Source organism: Ursus americanus, chromosome 14 (genome assembly GCF_024610735.1).
Source record: "Ursus americanus isolate L20-20 chromosome 14, mUrsAme1.1.p, whole genome shotgun sequence".
Classification (NCBI taxonomy): domain Eukaryota; kingdom Metazoa; phylum Chordata; class Mammalia; order Carnivora; family Ursidae; genus Ursus; species Ursus americanus.
In genome coordinates, this window is record NC_142140.1 from 50,303,656 (window position 1) to 50,314,225 (window position 10,570).

General features: G+C 54.0%; 1 protein-coding gene across 1 annotated transcript; it reads left to right on the top strand.

The window, feature by feature from the left end:
• The first annotated feature begins 2,116 nt into the window (after nt 1-2,116).
• On the top strand, nt 2,117-10,527 carry DDX39A (DExD-box helicase 39A). The gene is made up of 11 exons (XM_045811977.2): nt 2,117-2,273; nt 6,271-6,482; nt 6,617-6,744; nt 7,587-7,679; nt 8,058-8,241; nt 8,957-9,075; nt 9,418-9,549; nt 9,647-9,756; nt 9,860-10,004; nt 10,143-10,290; nt 10,378-10,527. Exons 1-11 carry the CDS (start codon nt 2,152-2,154, stop codon nt 10,392-10,394), a joined length of 1,410 nt encoding a protein of 469 aa, XP_045667933.1. The 5' UTR covers nt 2,117-2,151; the 3' UTR covers nt 10,395-10,527.
• The last annotated feature ends 43 nt before the right edge of the window (nt 10,528-10,570 follow it).

Genomic DNA, 10,570 nt, shown 5'->3' on the forward strand with positions numbered 1-10,570 from the left:
GGGTACAACACTTAAGGGGGTGCTAAAACAGGACACACAGTGCTTTAATGCAATAATTTTTGAAATCAAAATCAATGCAAAAATCCAGATAAGGGGTGCCTGGGTGGCGCAGTCATTAAGCGTCTGCCTTCGGCTCAGGGCGTGATCCGGGAATCCCGGGATCGAGCCCCACGTCAGGCTCCTCTCCTGGGAGCCTGCTTCTTCCTCTCCCACTCCCCCTGCTTGTGTTCCCTCTCTCGCTGGCTGTCTCTCTGTCAAATTAAAAAAAAAAAAATCTTAAAAAAAAAAAAAAAGTCCAGATAAAGACAGGATCAGTAATCCTGATCTTTCCCTTTTGTCTTGGGCACTAATACGGTTTTGCTCCATGCAGCACTGTTACTGATCCTGTTTTTACTTGACATTTTGGTATTTTGTTCATCATAGATTTTAGAAGTTAATTCTGATTTTAAAATAGTGCATTAAAATCATTTTTTGGATGACAGTTTTGGGTGCCCTCTTAAATTCTGCATGCCTCACGCTCATCCTGGCCCTGCTGGGCACACAGGAGGTGCTCTGTAAGGGTTATGGTATAATTATTACCTACAGTATCTACCTTATATTACGTAAAGGCTCCCTCTCAATTGACTGCTTTCTCTTCCTTGGGCTTTTTGACTGAAGTTGTATCTCTGGTGATCATCAGCTCTGAATTTGTTGTCTAGATCATGGACCCCGAGATAGCCTACACTAAATGAAATTGAAAGGCTAGAATCTCCCTGGAAAACTGTGGAGGAAGGTTTAACTGTGTCAGGGGCTTAGGGAGACTGGAATGCTGTGGCAGGATTATCAAATTTGACCAGCTTATCTCCCCTCCCTTTCCCCTCCTCACCATCCCAAATCCCCAAATCAAAACACAGCTGAGAAAGACTGATGAGACCAGGTGTAAGCAAAGATTGGGAGTAACTGGGACTTTCACAGGGTACCTAGTGGGAGTGTAAAGCAGAACAACTGAGGAAAACTGTCACGATCTACTAAATTTGAACACATACATGACCTACAGCCTACCATTCCATTCCTTGGCATTTGCCCTGGAGAAGTGAACTTGCATTCATGAAAATACTTCTACAAGCTTCATTAATAACGGCCAAACACTAGGAACAACCAAATGTCCATTAATGGGTGAATGGAGAAACTACATTGGCTATATTGTGACATAGGCACACTGTGGACTACTACTCAGCAAGGAAAAAGAACTACTGATACACGCAACACTTGGACAAATCTCAAAAACAGTTGAGCAAAAGAAGCCAGATACAAAAGACAATCTATTGCATGAGTCTGTTTTTATGAAATTCAAGATCAGAACTAATCCATAATTACAGAAATCCACAGAGAGTTTTGCCTGGTTAGGGGTGAGGGGGAAGGGGTGCAGTTCACCTGAGAGGGGCACAACAGAACTTTCTGGGGTGATGGAAATGTTCTGTATCTTCACTGGGCACCTGTCACCTGGCTGTCAATCATCAAAACTCGGTGGGCCTTTCCTTTTTACTATAAACTTTACCTCAGTGAAGTACCGGTGGGGGGAGGGGGCGGGTAAGGTTGGGAAAAGGTAATACGAGGAAAAAGTAAAATTTAAAAAAAAGTTAATGACTAATGTATCCTGGTTTGGGTTTTGTGGGCTGAACCTGCATGACCACCAGCACATGTCTGACCCAGAATAAAATTCTCAGCAAATGGGAACTGTCACGGCGGGTGAAAACTGTCCTCTCCGCGCTGGAGTCATTCCGACCTCCCAATCCTTGTCAGGACTCTTTCAGAGCCTCCACCCTGGAGAACCAAGCGGCCGCGGGTTGACGCCCACTTCAAAAGCCCTGAATTCCGAGCCTGGCGTAGAAGCTACGTAACATAAAGGCGAGACACACGCCAAAAGCAAATCATCCCCTGCTTCGGTTGCCAGTACTAAACATGGCGACGCCCACCGAAGTCAAACCGCCAGTCACGTGACAGCGCACGGGCTCACGTCGGCCTTAGCCCAGGGCGCCTACTTTTAGATTGACCAATGAACCCGAAGCATAAGGCACGCCCTGTTTCCTCTCTTCACCAATAGCCTCCAGACGCCTCCTGCAGGATCCAATCATCGCTTCCGCCTCTCTTGAATGAAAAGCCTGCAGTCCAATGAGCAGAGCCGCAGTCCCTCGTAGGAGGCAGGAAGCGCTACCGCTCTTGCTGGGGCGCGCGACCGGTAACCAGAGTCGGACGGCTGTCCTCGCAGCACGCGGAGGCGAACGGCTAACCAGGTGAGCGATGGGCCCGGGGCGCGGGGCCGGGGTGCGGAGACTTCGGACCTGCGGGCGAGCGGGCTAGGAGAGACGCCGGGGGTTAAGGGGAGGAGGAAGAGGAGGGGGCGCGAGACAAGGGGGGGCGGGGCGCTTGGGGCATCCGCCGCGCGCGGCAGCGGCCGTTGAACGCCACAGCGCATGCGCAAGGAGGGCCGGTGGTGGCTGTTGGCGCGCGGGGAGCGTCCCCGCTTCCGGGAGTAGGCTGTCATGGCGGCCCGCGGGTTGAGCCCGACCTGGGAGAAAGCCTGTCTGTCCTAGGAGACCGCCTAGGCCGTTTGGAGAAGGACTCGGGCGGGGCGACGCCAGGGTTTGGGGTTGCGATGGGAGAAACCCGACAGGCTTCTGCAAGTCCGAGGGACCTGCCTTCCCCCGCTCTGCTATGTTGTTGCTTTGTGTTTAGGGGATTCGGGGTTCCAGAGATATAGAGCAAAAAGTATGTCTCAGAGGCAGACTCCGATGTGGAAGTCTTCCCTGGGGGCACTTTGAGAGTGAAAGGGTACCCGTGGGCGCATCTGAATTGTCACTTTTCCGGTGTCAGCTTTCAAGTTCATCTGCTCCTGGGGCCTCAGCCGGCGCAGCCACTCCCGCTGGGTGGGACAAACCCCAAAAGTCCTTGCTCCCTCTAATTTGTTTTGAGCTTTAGATTTTGTCTAGCCACTTCTAGAAAATTTTGTGCCTCAAACTCAGGCAGTCCCTGAATCTGTCTCCCCATAAGAACAAAACAATTTCTTTTGACCTGTACCTTTTAAATGCACCGTCTCCTCTTGGTTACCCAGGTTTGAAAGTCAGAGTAGGTGATTCTAGCTCTTCTCTGCCCAGGGATTACCCAGGAGATGGCCCTGCCCTGTTGAGTGTTCCACCTTATTCTTCCCTCATAATGCCCCCACACTGGTTAATCCTCTCTTGGTGACTGGTTTTCCCTGTTGCTGGTCTCATTTCCCTACTCATCTTCTACTCTCGAGTAAATTGCTCTGGGACAGTTGAGTCACTCAACTTAAAAAATTAATCAGAGATTCCGTATTGCTTAGCAAATAAAGTAGGAATGCCCTCAACTTGAACAGCTTTCCCAGCTTTGTCCTCTGCCTCTACTTGACCAGCCAATCTTGCTCTCCATTCCTCACAAGGGCCTGGTGCTTTGGGACTGATTTCCTAGCTCCTGTTATTGTCTCTCGGCTACCTGGGAAGTAACCCCTTCCTGTTTACATTAGTTTTTTTTTTTTTTTCCCCAAGAATCAGATAAGGGTATATGCTTGCTTTAGCCCCTAAACTCTGCCTTGAGGCCTCAATTCTAATTGAATTCATTCATCCATTGTTGTTGAGTGCTTATCTGTTTTAGGCTCAGGGCTGGCAGCCAAGACCTAAAAAGGGTGCTTTTTTTAGGGGCGCCCGGGTGGCTCAGTCGTTAAGCATCTGCCTTCAGCCCCGGGCGTGATCCTGGGTCCCTGGGATCTAGCCCGGCATCAGGCTTCTCCTCTGGGAGCCTGCTTCTTCCTCTACCACTCCCTCTGCTTGTGTTCCCTCTCTCACTGGCTTTCTTTCTCTCTGTCAAATAAATAAATAAATAAATAAATTCTTTAAAAAAAAGGGGGGTTGCTTTTTTAGTTGTGGCCTGCAAGAAATGCCCTTCTGGAGCAGGAGGCCTGAAGGAAGTAGGGTGATTCATGACCATTGTGGGCAGAGGGAACAGCAAGTGCAAAGGTGCTGAGGCAGGTTTGAGGCACAGCAGCAAGGCCAGTGAGTAAGGGTGATGCAGGAGATGAGGTTTGAGCATAGAGCGGGGTCAGTTCATGTAGGGTCTCATAGGTCATGGTGAGGACTCTTGAGTTTTATTCTGAGCGCAGTGGGAACCTGTGGAGGGTTTTGAGCAGAGGGGTGACATTCTCTGATGTAGCTTTAATGGGCTCTCTTTGGCTGTTGTGGAGAGAGAAGATGGAAGAGGATGGAAAGCAGGGAGACCAGTGAGGAGACTATTATCATAATCCAGGCAGGAGATGATGGTGCCCAAATACCCATCAACTGACAGTGGATGAACTGGTATATCCATACAGGGGAGTGTTCAGCCAACACAGGGAATGAGGTGTCTATGCGTACCACAAAGGGGATCAGTTTCAAAACATGCCGAGTGCAAGAAGCTGGATGATTGGTGACATACTGTATGATTCTGTTAATGAGATATCTGAAACAACAAATTCATAAAGAAGAAAGTGGGTTAGCGGTAGCCAAGCGGGTTGGCAGGGGGGATGATAGGTAAAGGGTATGGTCTTTTTGAAGACCGACTGGAATGTGTGGTGCATTCCAACTGTGGTGATCGTTGCACATATTTCTGACTGTACTAAAAATACTAAAAGTGAATTGTACATCTTAAGTGGTGAATGGTATAGCATGTGAATATCTCAGTAAAGCTGTTCTAATTTTTAAAAAGAAAGGTGAAGGGGCGCCTGGCTGGCTCAGTCAGAAGAGCATGCAACTCTTGATCTTGGGGTCCTGAATTTGAGCCCCACGTTGGGTGTAGAGATTATTTAAATAAATATATGAAAAGAAAGAAAGGTGGAGGTAGCTTGGGACCAGTGAGGTAACAGGGGCAAGAAGTGGCCTAATTGTCCTAGTGGGACCTGTTGGCTGACTGGACAGGGGGAGAGAAGAGCCAGTGAGAGAATGGAATTGACTTTTTTGAGAAGCAGGTCTGCAGGAAGAAACAGAGGGTTTTGTTCGGTATTTTGAGTTGACGTTCCAAGGGCAGAGGTGGACGAGCAGCTGGGTGACAGGCTGTTGTTGAGGGGAGCTGTCACTGCACAGGGACAGAAGTTTAGGAGGTCTTCCGCACAGAGGTGGTTAAAGCACTGGGGCTGGATGAAGTCATGGAGAGAAAGAGAGGGAGGGCCAGAAAGTGGGCCCAGGACCCTCCAGATCCAGCTCAGGAAGAAGAGTGACTGCTTCAGCACTTCTTCCCTCTAGACTTGGAGGCTGGAGTGGGGTTGGGAGGACAAAAGATCTTATTCTCACTTGTAGCTCGGGTCCCTTGTAGTTTGCACCCCGTAGGTGTGTTCATGTATTGGATTAAATAAAGCAAGGAGGTGAGCAAACTTTGTATTAATTCTGTTTTCCATCTCAGCTCTATTTTTATTGGCCTGGGCCCAATGGGAGGCCTGTTCATGAGAGTGCTTAATTATTCCCCTGTGCAGACCACAAATAGCGGGAGGAGCTGGGGTAGGGCGGACTCTGCTCTCTCACAGACTCAGGTCTCTCCAGCATTCTGGCAGCCACATCTCCTGGTCTCAGGGGTCCTACCCTGTGCAGGCCCAGTGGACGCGTTAGGCAGTGGGCGGGGGGGGGGGGGAGTGCCATTAGGTGAGGTGGGCTGAGGTGGTTCGTTAGTTTTCTTGGTGGTGGCAGTGTGCTGCAAAAGCTTGGGGATAGGGGCTTGGTGAGTCTGAGTAGCCAGGCAAGGCTGGGGGTGGTTTGAAAGGGGTAGTGTGGAATGAGGTGCGCAAGGACCAACGAGGAGGGATGTGAGAATCATGGGGAAGTATGGGCATTTCACTCTGAGAGCGGAGGGAGGCCCTGGAGGTGGAGGGGTGTGTGCGTGTGTGGGCGTGGGGGATGGGGGCCCAGGGAAGGATGGGGTGGCTTACAGGAGGGCAGGGTGTGAGCGACAGGCGGAGGCGTGACGGAGGCGTGGCGGTGCTGCCCAGGTGGAGCTGCTGGGACTTTCTGCTGCAGTTGGCTGCGGCGGAGGGGGGGGGGGGGTTATGAGGGAAAGGGGTCAGAGAATGATGGCCATCAGCTTCATCATCTGCGTCCTTTCTGTGCCGGCTTGTAAGACAGCCGCAGTGCCTTGCCCCTCTTGGACCTGTGTGAAAGGACTGCAGTGGCTGGGCGGCCTTCTCCCTTGATGACCCTCGATGGGTGGGTTTTTTCGTTCGCCTCCTTCAGCTCTTCCTCCCTCTGTTCTCAGCACCATGGCAGAACAAGATGTGGAAAATGAGCTTCTGGATTATGAGGAAGATGAAGAGCCCCAGGCTCCTCCAGAGAGCACTCCTGCTGCCCCCAAGAAAGATGTCAAGGGTTCCTATGTTTCCATCCACAGCTCTGGCTTCCGGGACTTTCTGCTGAAGCCAGAGCTCCTGAGGGCCATAGTGGACTGTGGCTTTGAGCATCCATCTGAGGGTACGCCTCCCTGCTTCTCCCTGCCAAGAGCGTCCTCTGACCACCCTGGCTGTGGCGGCCTCAGCCACCTGGCGAGGAGCCTGCACACAGGGAGCCTCCGGTTTCTGGTCGCTCATGCGCGCTCTCTCCCTCAGTCCAGCACGAGTGTATTCCCCAAGCCATCCTGGGCATGGACGTCCTGTGCCAGGCCAAGTCTGGGATGGGCAAGACGGCGGTCTTCGTGCTGGCCACCCTGCAGCAGATTGAGCCGGTCAACGGACAGGTGCGTGGGTGGCCTCCCAGTCGGGCCTGCGCTGCCTGAGGCGTCAGTAGCTACGGCTCCCCTTGTGAAGTTTCCGTTCCTGTGTGCTCTTTGCGGGCTTTCAGGATTAAGTACTGTACTTAGTTGTGACAAAATCCCCCCAAAAATGATAAGCTGAGAGGGAAAACTGAAAAAGTGCCCATGATTTTACTAGCCAGAGATCTAGCTGTTAATTTGTCCTGTGCTTTTCTAGATTGTACAAGTTTATTCAGGTGAGATTATACTGAATAAGGATTTGTTAACTATCGTTGCTGCTGACGGTTATTTCCTCACACGTGAATGTTGTTGGAGGAGAAGCGAGGTGCATTCCTCGCTTTTGTCACACTGGGGCACACAGCCTTGGGCTGTGTGTGGGTGCGCGAGCCCTTGTTTCCTAAGGGTTGACTGAAGGAGAGGGAGATTGAGTGGGAGGCTGTGGTGCGGTCGCAACACTTGGCGTCGTGGGTGTGAAGGCGGGAGCAGCCTTCTTCGGTGGTCCTGGGCCAGCCAGAGAGCAGACTCTCAGGAAGCCGTTAGCATGGGCTGCCTCACCCCTAGGTCTCACTGTGGATGCTGGCAGCGGGAGAGGGCCTCGTTAGCTGCAGGGCCGTAGGGAGTGAATGGCAGGCGAAGGGTGGGGAGAAGGTGGGGCATCTGCGCTGGACCTTCCAGCGGCTGGCGGTGTGGGGAGCAGTCTGGCAGGCACCCTTGAGGGACAGGGGTCCAGTGGGCATGGGCCCCCGTGGGAGAGCACTGGTGTGGGCTCTGGCTGAGGTAGGACTTGGGACACTGCCTTGAGTGTCTCTCTTCCACCTGCCCCGCAGGTGACAGTCCTGGTCATGTGCCATACGCGGGAGCTCGCCTTCCAGATCAGCAAAGAATATGAACGCTTCTCCAAGTACATGCCCAGTGTCAAGGTAAGTCACCTCCGGCTGGGCTGGGTGTGCTGCTTGGTCCTCTGCAGCCTTGCTGGCCCAGCTCTGGCCCATCTCGTGTTTACCAAGCTTGGCTGCAGAGGCTGCCTTTGAGGGTTGTGGTGGTTTATGCTCCTTAAAAGCCTGATGAATTATGCATGGCCCCCAGAGGCCTGTGCTGGTCCCAGCCATGGGGCTGCTTTCCAGCGGAGTCGTGGCCAGGCTCTCAGGCCTTTCTGGTCCTCAGGCTCTAGCTCTGGGGGTAGGGGGCTGTTGGAGTATAAGCTGGGAGGGCTACAGGCTGGGTGGCCATTAGCGTGGAGTGGGTGTGAGCCTTCAGCGCTTTGACAGGCCAAAGCAGCTTTCTCTCCACCCTCATAGGTGTCTGTGTTCTTTGGGGGCCTTTCCATCAAGAAGGATGAAGAAGTATTGAAGAAGAACTGTCCCCATGTCGTAGTGGGGACACCAGGCCGAATCCTGGCACTAGTGCGAAACCGGAGCCTGAACCTGAAGAACGTGAAGCACTTCGTGCTGGACGAGTGTGACAAGATGCTGGAGCAGCTGGGTGAGTGTCCTCCTCGGGTCTGGGAGCTGCCGGAGGAGCTCCCAGCCACACCCTCCCCACCCTCACAGACCCCCAAGCCCCCTAGACTTCACAGCCAGGTGGGCCCTGACAGGACAGGCGAGAGGTTGCCCCAGAGAGGGGTCATGTGGGTAGCTGGCATACAGGTCTTCTATAAATGACTTTAGGGAAAGTTCTAGCATTGACAGAATGACCTGCTGCTTCTGAGCCCAAGCTGACTGGGGCCACAGGGCCCAAACGAGCCGTGTCCGGGCCTGTGTACATATCAGCCCGTGGAATGCGGTGGCCTTGCCGCCTGCTGAGTTAGTTCTAGCCCCCTGCCTGCCCTCAGTGAGCCCCGCCAGGGCCGGTGGGAGATGGGGCTTGTGTCCTGGGAGGCGGCTGCAGCTCTCACCCCAGCGGCTGTCTCTGCCTCAGGCTCCCCTCCCTGAAGCGTGGCTCGAGGCGCGCTGGCACGGCTGCTTCGCTCTGGCAGCGTGTAAGTGGATGGCAGCTCCTCCCGCGCCTGTGCTCACCCCGAGTCCAGCCCCTCAGGCACCTGGGACTCGCCCCTCCCTCCACTCCTCGGCTCACACCGCCCTCGTCATGGCGCTAACGGCTCCCTGGCACAGGTTGGGAGGAGCTGGGGCTGGCCTTGGGTGGGGGTCGTGGTCTGCCAGGCAGTCACGCCCATCTGTTTCTTGCCCTCCCCACCCAGACATGCGGCGGGACGTGCAGGAGATCTTCCGTCTGACGCCCCACGAGAAGCAGTGCATGATGTTCAGCGCCACCCTGAGCAAGGAGATCAGGCCCGTCTGCAGGAAGTTCATGCAAGACGTGAGTAGGGCGGGACCGTCCTGCGGCCTCCGTGCACCGGCTTTGGCTGTGCAGGGTTCTGGGTCCTGAGCTGTTGCTGTTCCAGGACACCCACACTTCCCTCACTGCACAAGAATGCTGGGAGGCCCCGGGCCTGCCTTCCCTCCTGTGTCTTGTCAGCCTGGGAGCTGAGCTTGGTCTATACCTGAGTCAGACCAGAGCTTAGGTCAGCTGTTGGGAGAGAGGCATTTACTGGGGGGCAGCAGGCCCTCCGGGAATCATCGCAGCATGGAGTCCTTCCACTAGAAGGTTCCGGCGGGCCAGATGCCCAGAAGTAAGCCCCACCTGCCCCTTCCTGCACAGCCCATGGAGGTGTTTGTAGATGATGAGACCAAGCTCACGCTGCACGGACTGCAGCAGTACTACGTCAAGCTCAAGGACAGCGAGAAGAACCGCAAGCTCTTCGATCTCCTGGATGTGTTGGAGTTTAACCAGGTGACCCGTTGGCCCTTTCTGGGGTTCTGGGCCTTTGTGAGGCTGGCGCAGGGGGACTCTGACCCTGACCGCCGCTTCCTGCCTCCCTCCCTCACAGGTGGTGATCTTCGTGAAGTCAGTGCAGCGCTGCATGGCCCTGGCCCAGCTCCTCGTGGAGCAGAACTTCCCTGCCATCGCTATCCACAGGGGCATGGCCCAGGAGGAGCGGTGAGTGCATGCCGCCCGCACCGGCCCCAGGCAGGCACCTCGTGGGGAGTGCCACTCAGGAACTCCGTGTCTGATGGCCGCCTCTTGTTCCTCCCGCACCCAGTCTGTCACGCTATCAGCAATTCAAAGACTTCCAGCGGCGGATCCTGGTGGCCACCAATCTGTTTGGCCGAGGGATGGACATTGAGCGAGTCAACATCGTCTTCAACTATGACATGCCTGAGGACTCGGACACCTACCTCCACCGAGTGAGTGGTTCCACAGAGGTGTCACTTCCCTAACGTCCCCCTCCTGGGGTGGGGGTGAGTGGGGACATGGCCCTGCTTGTCCTCAGATCCCCAGCTTGTGTCTCTGTGGCCTGACTTCCTATTCCTTTCACCCTGCAGGTGGCCCGTGCAGGTCGCTTTGGGACCAAAGGCCTGGCTATCACTTTTGTATCTGACGAGAATGATGCCAAAATCCTCAATGACGTTCAGGACAGGTTTGAAGTGAACGTGGCAGAACTTCCTGAAGAAATTGACATCTCCACATACAGTAAGTGTTGGGCTGGGCCAGGGGGCTGGACCCAGACAGGAACCCCCGTTCCCCATCTCACTGACCTCCCCTCTGTGTGTCTTACAGTTGAGCAGAGCCGGTAACCACGCGCTTGATGGCCAGAGCTGCTCTGTTTCCTGAGTGCTGCTTCCAGGCGTCTTTCTAGGCATCAGCGGGCCTTCCTTTTTACTGTTTAAAAGCTGTAGATTTGTGTAAGAGTAAAGTTTTATTACGGAATCCTGGCTCTTGCCCTGTATGTGTGTTAGTTCTCAGCATTTCA